The 14922-nt window shown below is 37.4% G+C and overlaps 2 protein-coding genes across 2 annotated transcripts in view; one reads left to right on the forward strand and one right to left on the reverse strand.

The window, feature by feature from the left end:
* The window catches only part of LOC125235259 (protein sprint), a 415349-nt gene extending 400529 nt beyond the window's left edge, over positions 1-14820 (reverse strand). Inside the window, 1 exon segment of the mRNA XM_048141757.1 lies at positions 14630-14820. The gene's annotated coding sequence lies outside the window, so the exon portion shown is untranslated.
* On the forward strand, positions 3890-14528 carry LOC125235261. The gene is made up of 4 exons (XM_048141759.1): positions 3890-3922; positions 7602-7686; positions 9609-9820; positions 14134-14528. Exons 2-4 carry the CDS (start codon positions 7615-7617, stop codon positions 14162-14164), a joined length of 315 nt encoding a protein of 104 aa, XP_047997716.1. The 5' UTR covers positions 3890-3922; positions 7602-7614; the 3' UTR covers positions 14165-14528.
* Positions 14821-14922: the final 102 nt, after the last annotated feature.

A 14922-nucleotide genomic window follows, 5' to 3' on the forward strand; every position in this document is an offset into this window, starting at 1 on the left:
CTGTTACTAACAAATAGTGCAATAGGGACGGCCAGATGTTTTATCATTTATCGTACGACCATACTTGCCTGCCAGGAGTGCCCTCTGTATGTTGACAGCGTTTACACTAACCAGTTTAAATTTAAATAAATTTACCTGATATGATTATTGGTGCGTCACACTTGTTCGTTGTACACATTCGTTTCGCTTCGTGGGTGGAGTGTAGACCAATAAATTTCTAGTCTAATTACTGAATATTCATTGACGAGACTTAGGGATTTTGGACAGATTTCCCCGACTCGCTGGTAGAAATAAAACGTCGCGATTCTGAAACTTGAACTTAAAGTTAATTTGCGCATTGTTTGCAACAATTTTTACGGTATACGGTGTGCCTTTTCCAGATTACTTATATCTACGCTAAATCGAATTTTATTGGCGGGCCGCTGATATATCGTGTTGCCAATCGTAAATCTGTTGTGGCGAAATAAATAATTTAAAACTAATAAAACCGACTTTCGTTCCCGTAATGTTGAGGTGGTGGGCTATCTAGATTTATATGTTCTCCCGAAGGTGATTTGCTAGGAATTCAGAATGCTATTGAACCTCAATTTGATGTCTTTTATTTTATCAAAGAATCTAGAAGTAGATTGCTTCTGGACACTAGAACAATGGCAGAGAAAACCTATTTTGAGTACAATTTTACAATGTAAAATTGGGTGGATTGGATGCTTTTTCTATACCTTGTACTTTTAGCTGTTGAAAAAAGTGTAAACAAACCGGAGCCGTCAAATTTGACAGTTCCAGGGGTAGTGAACCTTTCGAAGAACAAAATTGTAGGTCGCTACTTACTTGGTACTTTTTATTCATGGTGAGCCAATATTAATGATTATAAACGCATAAATGGTAAGTAAGGTGAGAGTAACAATACGATTCCTTGTATTTATAGGTATTTAAAAAACTGTTAACAAACCGTCAAATAGTTGTTTATCACTAACGTTTGGTTCCTGTTAAAATATTCGTATTTAAAAATAAGTAATTGAGCTCACTACTATAGTCCGTTCCATTCCAAAAACATATACCTACTTTCGCTTAATTTTACCAAATACACATGTACAATTCGACAAGACGAGTGTAATTACAAGTTTATAATGGGTCGGCAAACGCACATTGCTAATGTGAAACCAGAAAACTGGAGAAGATGCGAAGAGCATGTCATCAAGGAAGAGAAGAAAATGAAAGAGTTAGACAACAAGATTGACGATTTGGCCGACAGAATAATAATAAATGTGACAGAATCATCTTCGTCTTCATCCTCATCATCGTCATCGTCCTCACCACAATAAAATAACGTATATATAAAGTATTGCGTTTTACTTAAAAATATACATATGTTTTCACCATTAAACACATAGAATAGAACGACATATTTTTTTTTTCATATTTTATTATTTCATGCACAGATAATCTTAATTATATTTCTATTGCTTTTTTATATTTCTCTGTATTTCATCAAAATTTAGTGTGGTACCTATAAATATTACTGAATCAACTAAACTACCATCTAGTATAAAAAAATACAGAAATATAACAATCATCATCTCATACGGAGAAACGGAAGCTTGAAAACACAAATATCAAATTTGGAACAGATGATGATGATGATGATGATGATTGATAACAAGAATGTCAAAATGTCAGATAAAATTAAAAATCGCGTAAGTGTTACACCCAAATTAAAATGCAACCATGAGTTTTAAACCTCTGCCAAATTGGGTACTTTTTGGTTGAAGATTTCCTGAAGAAAATAATTATGTTAATTAAATGTAATGACGATAAGCTTGTATTCATGAAGGTGTATTATGTTTCGTCAAATTAAACGAAATTACATGTTAGTGGAATGAAATGGAAAATAGTAGTGAACTCAATTTATTTTTAAATAGAGAAAAAAAATCAGGAACCAAACGTTACCTACTAAACAACCCTCAAATTTGACAGCTCCGGTTTGTTTACACTTTTTTCAAGAGCCAAAAGTACAAGGTATAGATGCGAAACCTTGCTCAATTTATTGATATCTTTTGACAATTTGATTTATCAAAGAATAGAAACTACAATTAGTTATGTTTGAAGCAAGACATGCGGTTGTGTAGTGGTTTATCAACCATAAAAGGCGGTAATCTTTTCCACAATTGAAGCCTCGTCCATCATTTCATCAATACTGACAGATTTATAACTACGGAACTGAGGATGGTATTTGATGCTATGTGTTACGTTACCACTAGCACTACATAAATATCAGTACAAGTGCGGAAAAGAGGAAGTTCTAAACGAGTGGGGATAAATTAAAACACATCCAAAAGAAGTGTTTTGAATGGACACGAGTTACGAATTTCCTCTTCGCTCGTGTAATGTACGACTTTTTTCAGTACATTATGACCCTTTGAAGTTTCGACACTTTCGACGTAGCCAAAAAGTATCCCACTTTTCGCACTATTGCGATAAAGTAGCTCCATATGTACCTACTGAGTTTTTTTACAAGTGCGTTATCACAGTCATTTCTAACAAAGGCGTAATTCTATTGACAACAGTAGAATCGTAATAATAATTTTGTAATTCACTGTTCGACATAGCAAGTCTCGCTTACTCAAGTCGCGGCAAACCAGTTAGGCTTGCATAAGTTGATTACAATTGTTTGCAGCCAGCCAGCTACAATTGTAGGTACTAACGATGACAAGTAAACCTCATTAAAATACAAGCCATACGTGTTCTAGCTAAAAACTTATCGGTTCAATGCGTTAATTTCCCATAACTTATGAATGCACTGCACGGCTTTCTAAACGGTAGCAATTATTCAGTATTTTTCTTATCCCGCATCAGCGTTATGCATCATTTGCACTCGAGCGATATAATCATATGCGGAAATTCTTTATACGCAGATTCCAGATAGTGCGTCTATATCAACACTCAAGCATAGAGCATAGCATAGCATTAACACATTCCTTACCAGACGAAAAATAGCGCACCCCTACGTCAGAATTGTGAGCCGCCCAGCGGGTTTTTAGGCATCTGAGCAAAGTTCACGGGTGCCCAGCAGGCGGGTTCTTGATTGTGAAAGTGTTAACCTCAAGTTAAGCAAATCTTCAGATACTTGAGATCCGGTTTTTCAATTCGAAGTCTGCGACTCATCCACCGTGAAACAATCCCGACAAACATGACCATCATTATAAATTACGAACAAAGCTAGTGAAACGGCTACGCAAGAACCAACGGGCTGTAGCGATACCTCGGACGACACCATTGTTTAGACCTATCAAATTGTCAACCCCCACTTTCATACATTTTATAAAATACAATATGAAGTGGCAGCTCGCTATGTATTGTGATCCCAGGCAATATTTCTTGCGAGTTGTCGTGCCCTGTGAGTTACTGCGGTGGACTTTACTATGTGTGGTGTATCTGGGGAATTCCTTTTGCGAATTCTGTTGTTGAATTTTGTGTACATTGAGAACAATTTTGTGAGATGTGAGGAGCTTCCGAATAATGTTTTCAACGCGAACATAAGAGATTATTATGTGAAGGAGGATGATGTAAGTACAACACTTATGTATGTACCTAATGACATTCTTTAAAATATACAAAAAAGCATAAAAGACATAACTGAAAAAGAAAAATACAGACATTATAGAAGGACAAAAGCCTTTAAAACCAAATTATATTCCTTCAGTCTTGGTTGTCTCGTATTACTTATTTTCTTTCATGAAGTCTATAATTGCATGCATACTGAAAAAAACTTGGTTTTTTTATGCCGGATCGACTATAGAGTCTAATTACTATTAATAGTTCTATCTATTTATTTTAGAACTCAAGTAATGTGAAAACCCTACAGAAGGAAGAGGTAGGCAGATATGCCAGTTTTGCTCCCATTCGCAACCCAATACGGTTTAAGGTAAGATTTCTAATTACAGCAACTAAAGCCTAATTCGTACAACTCGTATTCAGTACTATTTTGAAATAGTATTTATTCATTTATAGTTATTTGGAGATCCAACAGCTATGACATAAGTATATAAGACACAGTAGATACAGGAAGCCAATTACAGGAACTCACTGGTAGTGACAATTTATATAAAATAGGTACTAAAGTTGCGTACTATCGCAACCACAAGTGAACGAGGCTTGTCTTAGAAATTACAACACGTAACCAGTAACCTCTGTGCTCATATTTAATCGTTCCTAAAAGACATCCTGCACTGTCACAGCTGTGTACTAACACTACTAACCCTAAGTGCGTTTTCACATTATCCGATCCGATATCGGATAATGTGAAAACGCACTTAGATAGACAGACCCATACATTTAAGCCGCCATATTTGATTTTTGCCTTTGAAATTCTTCCGACATCCGATATCGGATCGGATAATGTGAAAACGCACTAACTGTAAACCCTGAGATGCACTTGAGTAAGTTTTAGTAGGGACACAGCTTTACTACAGAACAGAACATACGCCGCATACGCGTCTATTATAGCTATTTACAGCTTTGCTCCTTACGTAAGTAAAATTTACAAGTGTGTCTGAAGCCTAAGCTTACCTAACTGTAAATCACCACTTGCTTTTGTTTTAATATGACATTCCATTTTTAATTGCAACTAATTTAATAACTGTCGCAACTTGAAGGATGCAATTACACCCAAGGAATTGACCCTAGGTAAATAGGCTGTTATTAAGTCTAGATTCTCGCGTAGGCTTATAATAGCGGCGGTTTAGTAATTACCGTCACACTTAGTCCATTCATCGCATTTCAAATGTAGAATTGTGGGAATATATCACTGGGCCACATTCCTGATAAGTTGTCGGCGGAAGTGTGAGTCAACTGTACAAGTACAGTCGAAATAAAGTTTTAATTTGTATGACTGTGGATGAACATTGTATTCGTGAACGCATCGTGTCAAACTAGAGAGCCAAGATGATAAGAGTATCATCAAACGCTAACCTGAGACGTAGGTACCGGGTTGACAGTGGCAAAGCACTGTAGAGGAAGGCTTGTACAGTCACCATCAGATATATCGGAGCGCCCGAGGTGCTCACAAATATGTAAACACGCCTCTATTGCCATGAAGTTAGAGACGTATTCAGATATTTGTGAGTACCTCGGGCGCTCTTATACATCTGATGGCGACTGTACCTATATATGTAGTGCGAAAAGGGTTTCCTTCGTATTTTTCAGAAAACGTTGTATACCTGTATTTGTCATGCTAGTTCAGTCAATGTCAGTACATCTTGTACTGAGACTGACTGAAATAGCATGACACGTTCGTCCGTTTCCGTAACAATACGAAAGCAAATCTTTTCGCACTACCTCTACATCTGTAGCGTCATAAAAAACTATTGCCATCTTGGCTATGCTCTCAGTAAAATATTGTATTTTAAATCCTTCTATCATAGTATCATACGTGCCCGAAGTCCTGGTAGTAAAGCAAAATTGAATTGAAAGTGCGAATTAAACTGAATCAGCTTTTGTTGTTAAGTAATGGGGTGTAAAGTTTATGTGCTGTAAAAATCTAATACCTTTTCTTTAGGTTATTGTTTAGGTATTGCTCGTGGAATAATAAATAAATAGGATCATAATTTGCTATCAGGACTACAATCTCTTACAAACCTCAAAGTCAAATTAAGCTGCTTACACTCAAAATGTTCTATAAATCAATGGTATCATTGTAATGTGTAAATTCCCAGCATTCACAGCAATTTGCCGCACTAAGTGGGATCACACCGCGGCATAGCGGGGAATACTTTCCCGTGACGGCGGCCTCGAACTGTTAGTATCAGATTCTCGGTATAGATGAATCAAGGCTGATCTCTTGCTGATTCATGGGTTCCTGGTAGCTGGTAGGGTAACAGATATTTGAAAATAATAATAAAAAGATCATTTCCGTGATATTGCGAATGGCTTATATTTAGGTTGATCAATTAAAATTTTAATCAAGGAGAAAAGGGAGCATCCATCTACTTCATTTTACTTTTTTAACCTTTTCTATAATGTATGTAAATGCACTCGTTTAATTAATAAGGATTGCAAAGTTTTTGTTAGCCGATAGTTCTGTTATGTATTTGTGCGCGTGATTCTAATTCATTTAAGTCACGTGCATAAACGATAATGATTTGTGAATATGCATTTGTAGTTTAAAAACATAACACTTACCCATTCAAGACAGTAATAAGCAACAAATATTTATCATCATCCTCCTTGCGTTATCCCGGCATTTGCCACGGCTCATGGGAACCTGGGGTCCGCTTTGACAACTAATCCCAAGATTTGGCGTAGGCACTAGTTTTACGAAAGCGACTGCCATCTGACCTTTCAATCCGAAGGGCAACTAGGCCTTATTGGAATTAGTTCGGTTTCCTCACGATGTTTTCCTGCACCGACAAGCGACTGGCAAATATCAAATGACATTTCGCACGTAAGTTCCGAAAAACTCATTGGTACGAGCCGGGGTTCGAACCCGCGACCTCCGGATCGAAAGTCGCACGCTCTTACCGCTAGGCCACCAGCGCTTATAAGCAACAAATATTTATATCAAATGCATATTAAACTATTGTAATTAGCTTGCAATCAGAATCTGATTCATCACGATTGGTTGATATTTGAGATGAAAAGCTATTCGCAAATCGAGCTATCTCAAATTCTCAATATTATAAATATATTATATTTGAAAAGCTCGTTTTTATTAACCCATATGTTGAAAAGAGGAAAACAAACAAAAATATCTACTGTCTACAATAGCGCGAGGGCTAGTGTCATATAATATTTAGAACAACAATGTCAAAGGCGCCTCGAGACACCTCGGGCTCCGTCAGTCGTAAAGGGCCGTGCGAAGGGGCAGTGCCCACTTGCCCAGACGATCGTATCGAGGCAGCCGACCGTGCCGCCCGGCCTTCTAATTGGATTTAATTATTTTAAAAAAGTAAATTGTACCTCAATTTCGTCGAATGTCTTTTAAGGAGTGTTCGAGGAAAGGATGAAAAGATCTTGTGATAAAATATGTGAGATGATAGGTAATTAATTAGGTATTATTTACAATACCGAGCTATTGCCTTCTTAAAAGAGTCCCTAATTTACCAGGTACCATATGATATTAATCGGTCAATTATTCGTCAGGTCGCCACTGTTACCTTTTGCAATTAACTGGCATACTGATAATACTTTTCAGCAAAGTGGTTATTTTCGGGTCTCTTTGATTTATCCTACAATAAATTTCTAACTCTAGAAGTCTAAGTAAACATCCGACATGTATCTTTATTCTTAAGCCATATAAAACATCGTATTGTTTGTGATTTATAAATAATAATTGTTACATACCTACTACTAATTTTGTTATAACAAATTATTCAAAGGCGTTATTAAAAAATAAAAAGACATGGCAATTCTCGTGCTAACAAACCATTGTCAAGGCTAGATGGGGTATGATTGAAGGTTTTTTTGCGGGATAAGATAGACACTGCTTCGTATTCATATACGGAACATTTTTAAACTTACCCCTCAAGAAAAACCAATTTTATCCCTTTGTTACCTTAAGGCTTCTTGTAGAGTTATTAACTTTAAGATGTATTTAATATTTTTAGGAGATCCCTGACAATGCTCTCTCCAGTTCAAGTTACAGTCGAGGATTGCTGCATCACGACCATGGAGGGCATGGAGGGCACGAAGGTATACAAATATTTCTTCTCTCAAACAGAAACCTTTCAGAGAAATGCTAACTAAAATAAAGACGAGATTCACAACTTTTTTGACATACTAAGTAGAAAAGATCAGCTTATTTTACGTTCTGTATTAACATTTGCGTTTAAGAACGACTACCAAAACTGGGAGAAGCTTGCGGAGAAGCGGACGGAGTGGCGAAAGTGCGTTGGAGATGGTCGCAAGTTCGTCGATGAGACCTGGTTTGCGGTACTTGCTGACAAAAGGGAAACTAGTTGACTACGGAACCCTAAAAAGACACCATAGCGAAACGTCGCAATCGGTTGCAAGCTTCCCTTGTCAGCTACTTATGTGGCAAAATATGTTGCTCTCGCACAGGTCTCTTTAGCCATGAAAAGCGATGTCTCTCGGACATTGCACCATAAATCGTCTGAAAGGGCAGTGGGCAGTGGTAGTAATTATCATGGTGCTTAAGATTACACCCAGAAAGATTTGGATTTCTTATTGCAATAGTATTAGAGATATGGTCAATCTTTTTGATCAAATGAGGGACGATTTGACCTCCACGTTTCATTTGCCACAGCAATAGGGCTGCGACGCAGCACCTAGGACCAGGGGTCTATCTATAGCCATAAGTGCATTCGTTGACTATATGGGAAACGATAAGCAAATGGTTCTGAGCTATAGATTTAAAGAATCTAATATAAAAATGTTAGCCAAGCTGCCAAGGACCTTGAGCACAAACTTCTAAAGAATCAATGCGGTTTAGGTCTGCGTAAGTGCGTGTTGCTTTCGTTTGAGGAAAATATGCAATACCTATGAATGTTCCTTGGGAAAATCCAGATAACAAAATTGAGTACTTATATTCCAGAGGATTTAGTCTGTTTTGCATTAGGATTTAGGAACCTTTTATTTGATTTCAAAATATGTATAACGCGATTGCAGAATTCAATTCGTCATTTTAAAAGAACCTCGGGACATTCGAGGTTAAAGCACTTCTATGAATATATCCCATGAATAATTGAAGATGGATTCTCACGGACGATTAAGTTCATAAGCACGAAACTAGTTACACTTCTACTAAGATAATTACATTTAGCAATGGTGCCTTTTGCCAATAAAAATACAGCGATATAAATCCTTAAGCGACCGGATCAGAAGCCGTTCTCGGCAGGAACAAGAACAGGTTTCGATTGAACGCCTAAAAGCGCCAGATCTTTTGCAACCCGAAATAATACAGGAGCAAGGCCTACGGACTTGTCTGCTTTTTATTTGTAGTCCCCGTCAGATATATCTGAGCGATCAAGTTGCTCAAAAATACCTGTACGCAAGGTACTCCTTGATAGCCTTGATAGGTCTCTTCTGGGTCGCTCCCTTTTGCCTACTGATCGGAGTTTTTACGACATTTCTAACAAGGTTTATTAATCCGAAAACGTCAAACAAATGATGCCCACTAGAACTTAAAAACTCGCTTAATCGCTTTTTAAAAGTTTTTAAAACGTGTAAAAATCGTGAAAGTTTAAACAAATGATACCCAACTGTCCGATCTCTGCTCATGATTGAGAGTCCTGGCCTCGTAGCCGAATGGCATTTCGGCGACGCGAACCGCCACCGAAACGCCGCAGAAATGTAGTCTGGGTCTGTCGCGCCAATACGCAAGAGCGATAGAGATAGATAGCTACGAAAGAGATATTATCGTGAGCGTTTGTGCATTCGGCTACGCACACTGGTCGCCGGCATAAACGTTACTGGTCATCGATGGATATAGAATGTACAATAGATGCTCCCATCTCCCATATGGTTTTTATGATCTTCCCAACCTGTTCCTATTCATCGCGTCTTGATTGAGTAGAGACTTTATAGAGGTTGAAGAACTTAACGTAAATTATTAAATATCATAAAATGTGCCTTTAAATTAAGTATTTTCACAGGTTACGGAATACACGACGGGTATTTCGAAGACGGGTCTCCCTACGGCCACGGTTACGGCTACATCCACGACGATCATGATTACGATCATGGACATGATCACGGACATGGACACGGACACGATCACGGACATGGACACGGACATGGACACGGACACGGACATTACGGACATCATTTGGGACACGGGCATCATAAACATCACGATCATCATCATGTAATAGACTATTAATTTATTTATTTATGCTTAAACTCGCTTTTTCCGCGGCTTCGCTCGCGTTGGATTCGAAAATTGCGGAATTCTCTATACAAACTTCCACCCCCTATTTTAGGGAAGTGGGGAGTTAGAAAGAGACAAATATAGCCTATGTCACTTTCCATCCCTTCAACTATCTCCACTTAAAAAATCACGTTAACTCGTCGCTCCTCGCCGCTCCGTTTTGCCGTAACTGACGGCCAACAAGCAGACACACACTTTCCCATTTATAATAAATATTTAAGTATGGATTGTATTCTCGGCGGTAGTTAGAAATGGAGCCCAGCAGTGGAACACAAAAAATTGGCTAAGTAAAGAAATATATTTCCAAGGTGGAATACTTGGAATAGTATGGGTGATGGAGTCGGAATTTTTGAAATACGAACACGTATAATGTTCAAATGGCTAAGCTATGCCTAAAACTTTGAATTTTTAACACATAATAATATCAAAATGTTGGACACACTGAATTACGCACCTACCTAATTAAAGCAAGAATAATAAAGCACTTAAATAAAATCGTTTCGCTCCGGTAAAAACTGTATCCAATCAACTTCTAAGAAAGTGTTTTGCGCAAGAAATCGCCTACTAGGATTCTTTCGTCCATGAGATTATGTCAGATTTGTTTATCCTTTACCAACCAGGATCCATCCAGATCCAGGATCCAGGACCGCCTGTTGTTTACCTTTGTTCGTGTTTCTTCCTTGTTTTGTATTGTTGTATTTTATCAAGGTGTGCAATAAAGAGTATTGTATTGTATTGTATTGTATCCATCCTCCTTCCTACGGAAGAGCAGCGCTGGCTTCCAGCTAACATCATGCCGAGTTGGGTCCATTTCGTGATGCGCACTTAATGTTCTGTTCTCTGTTTTTTTTTTGTTCTTTTCTTGTGTACATGTACGTACGTGTTTGTGAGCGTCATGAATAAATGTCTTTTTTTTATCCTTGAATGAAAGTTGCTCCTAAACTGACTGCTACCTCTCATATTATGAATAGTGTCTTTGTTTTGTCATTATGGTGTCTCGAGATAGCGTGACCGTTCCGCTCTTCATTGCTCAGCATCTCATTGTTTCCTGATTCTGTGACAAGTTGACAACACATTACATATCCTAACTCAATAAGTTTGTTGCTTATGAGATGATCAGTGTCAGCGAAATACGATCTATAAAGCGGTATTTGATGATGTTATTTCGAAAGTCTAGAAACTTCCTTTCGTGGCTTAGGTGTTAAGAGCATTCCTATCCCCAACGATAAATCAAAAGTGTATAGATCTTGAGCTAGCAAGTAAAATTTTAAAAAGTCTCGTTTTTAAATTTTACTTGCTAGCTCAAGATATGCTCTTTTAGCTAGGTACATTATCAGTTTCGTAATAAGTCTTTTTTTACAAATTCTTCATAATCCGTACATGTGTGTGTCTGTTTGTTAGACCGTTTTCACGAATTGGGGCATTTTCAGAATTTGGGACCCCCCAATTAGCGTAAGTTGTTAATAAAAATTAACTCGCTGTCAGTTTGTGACGACAATTAAGCATGAAATCTGTCTAACAATTTACTTTTTTCACATTCTGAATGTAGATTATCGCTTAAAGTTTATGTACATACATACATACATAATAATCACGCCTGTATCCCATAAAGGGGTAGGCAGAGCACATGAACTACTAAGTTTCAGTGCCACTCTTGGCAAAAAAGGGTTGAAAGAAATCCAAATTGTGACATTGCAGTGACAGGTTGCCAGCCTGTCGCCTACGCCACAATTTAACTCATATCCCACAGTCGACTTCTTAAAGTTTATGTAATTACTTTTTTATAGAAATTTCATGCTTAATTATCGTCACAAAACGGACAGTGAGTTAATTTTTGTTAACAACTTACGCTAATTGGGAGGTCCCGAATTCTGAAAATGCTTATTGACGTGATTTTTAAGTGAAGATAGTTATAGGAATGGAGAGCGACGTAGGCTACTTTTTGTCTCTTTCTAACCTCCACTTCGTCTTCCCTAAAATTGGGGGTGGATGTTACACAAACCAGGCTGTATGGAGTATTCCGCCATTTTCGAATTTAACGTGACCGAAAGGGCAAAAGTTAGTAACTAGTTGGGTAGTATTTAGTTTGGTAGTTAGTTTTAAAGAACCTACCCGAAAAGGTAGTAGAAACGGCTGCACACTATTGTTTTCAAAGGGATAATATCGTCGTAAATATAATAAATATTCGAAACATTGCATAAATAACGCCTAAACACAAACAGGATACTGTGTGGGATCAAGCAGCTGCATAGGAAGTTAGTGGGTAGCACGAACCGTAGATTTGAATTTAGAAAGGGAGTTTTGGATCGGATGTTTGATTATTTTGGTATGGATATGTGTCGCTTAACTTCAAACCTGGGTAAATCCATTTTGCTATACGGTTGATTATCTTTCAGATCAATATTATATTTTTTATATATTCAACCTTAAAGCAGAATGGATTTACCCAAGTTTGAAGTTAAGCGACACATATGAAAACGTGACAGGGCAGTTACAATTATCAGTGATTGGTTAAAAATACTAATATCATAATATTGTCTTCGGTTACCGAGATAGTTACTCATGAAATAAAACTATGGAAACGGATTAAATCGCGTATAATGAATTTAAAACGCTGTAAAGAGTTCAAAACGTCGGGATGAATTTTAAATTTATACGCGATTTAATCCGTTTCCATACTAATATCAAATTATTCCTGTTGGACAATGCTAGTAAGGTACAGCGGGGCAAATCTCGACGGGGGGCCATTGTAACTGATCCATGTTTTCCATTATTAGACTATGAATATGATGTTGAGTTCTACATGTATCCGCTGAACACGCTTACCTTATATATCTGGTGGACAGTGGACACTCTAATAATGCAAATATTGTAAAACATGGAAAAATGGACCAGTTACATTTGCCCCCCAGTCGAGATTTGCCCCGCTGTAGGTACCTTACATTTATAGTTGTAAGTTTGACCTAAACGAATTGTAGGTACTTGGTACCACCTACCTATCTGAGGTCAATGCCCCTAAACCCCTTCTACACGATAGGTAGGTAGGTATTCCGAAAATATATTTATGTTTTTTTAATAAACTTCTAGGTATTATTGTTAGGTATAACTGTCCAATTTGTTGGTCAAATCAAATGTGCTTTGAATCTCACTATCTCATTAAAAGTCAACTTTGTGACGCAAATACACATTCGACCACAAATATGGGCCGAATGCACCGAACTGTAGAATACTTACCTCTCTCACGTAATGTATTTTTTTATTTTATTTTACACTAAGATACACACAATATTATCGAACCCTAAATAAAACAACGAGGCACCTTGACCAAAGGACCAACTTCTTTTTAGGGTTCGTACCAAAAAGGTACAACAGGAACCCTTATGGTGCGACTCTGTCCGTCTGTCTGTCCGTCTATCACATTCCTAAATATCTCGAGAACTACTAATGCTATCAACTTGAAATTTGGAATAGTTATGAACATTGTAAACCTCTACAAATAGAAAGTATAATTTTTTTAAATATATTAATTTTAATTGTAGAAAATGGCCAAAATGAAAGGGGGGCAAACTGTAAATTTCAAGTTACTAGGTCAAGTGGGGTATCGTTGGAAAGAGCTCAAATTGAACGTAAATAAGCTATTTTTTATATTTTTTTTGTTGTGGAAAAAAAAAAAGAAGTTTGAAGGAAAATGTAAAAAAAAATACCGTCCCCCCCCCCTTATCTCCGAAGTTTACCAACGAAAAATTATGAAAATTTTAGTAAACATTTGTTTTATGCTAAATATTACAGGAAAAATATAATCGTGTTTATATTTTGAATACTTTTTTTTTAATTCACAAAAAACTTTTCAGATTTTTACTTTCAATTTACCCACCCTTGCGGATGTATATCGTACTTCAAATTAATACGTAATACGAGATGTTACGTAAACCATCTTCTGTCCAATAAAGTAAAATCTGTTTAAATCGGTTAACATTATAAAGAATTATCCCTGAAAAACCAGGTCGCGCAAATTAGTTAGCAAATTGACCGGGAGATGGCGCTATTCACAATAATACTCATTAGTGCCTATACTTTTGTCTTCTAGTCAAGTCATTAGAGTTATATGAAAATATAAGATTATTTTTACTAGGTAGTTTGAAAGAAAGTTTGTACGGAACCCTCGGTGGGCGAGTCCGACTCGCACTTGGCCGGTTTTTTTAAATGGCCAGCTGACCGAACATCTGCCAATAAATTCACTTGTTTCACAGCTGGCCACAAAAGCGTTGCTATGGCCCATAGCCGGCATCGCCCTCCTAGGCGCTGCTGCCGCCCTGGTCACCAACCCGGTTCTACTTCAACTTGGTGTCGTCTCCGGGAAACGAAGAAGACGCGACACCGTCGAGGTGTCAGGGGAATCGGATGAAAACTGGCCACTCGACCCGTACAGCGTGGAAAGAAAGCGCAAAGGATCGAAGAAAGTCCCTGATCGAGTTACGACATCGGATAAGGTTAATCGATTTGTACCGATACCTCTTAAGCTTAATAAAGAGCATTGATGCAATATGTAAGTTACTGCATTTTTTGTATTTTTTCTGTTATTCTAAAGTCGGTTCGTTGTTACTCGTGTTATTCCTAATTAGCTCTAATTGGTGACTGATAGTGAATTTCCTGTGATAATCTGGAAATAATACTTAGCCCAAATAACTACGTAAGTTATAAGTGTTGTAAAATAATAAATTCTTATCAAGATGAACGATTACTTACTGTTTACTTCCTCAATAACCGAAAACACTATCCAAAAACACGCACAAAACCTAAAAGTACACAATGCACACACTTCAACACAAACACAATGCGAATTAAAACACGACTTAAAGATTAATAGCCACACAGTTTTGTCAACAGTCACTTATAAAACAATCTAAACAAACTTAAAACTGTCAATTGTTATAGCGAACGTCATCTGCGCGTACCGATCATACGGTGTTTAGCTTACGAAAGGAGTGAAGTTAGGTTTAAGACAGTTGCATGTCGCGTGTAGTTTTGAATGAAGTTGG

This window comes from Leguminivora glycinivorella, chromosome 17 (genome assembly GCF_023078275.1).
Source record: "Leguminivora glycinivorella isolate SPB_JAAS2020 chromosome 17, LegGlyc_1.1, whole genome shotgun sequence".
Taxonomy (NCBI): domain Eukaryota; kingdom Metazoa; phylum Arthropoda; class Insecta; order Lepidoptera; family Tortricidae; genus Leguminivora; species Leguminivora glycinivorella.

What these genes read in the sequence shown, in the direction of transcription:
- LOC125235261 (XM_048141759.1), top strand. Translation starts at nt 7,615, where the DNA reads ATGCTCTCTCCAGTTCAAGTTACAGTCGAGGATTGCTGCATCACGACC. An exon ending in AGGGCATGGAGGGCACGAAG is followed by an intron (nt 7,687 to 9,608) that starts GTATACAAATAT and finishes GTATTTTCACAG; the next exon opens with GTTACGGAATACACGACGGG. An exon ending in AACATCACGATCATCATCAT is followed by an intron (nt 9,821 to 14,133) that starts GTAATAGACTAT and finishes CTTGTTTCACAG; the next exon opens with CTGGCCACAAAAGCGTTGCT.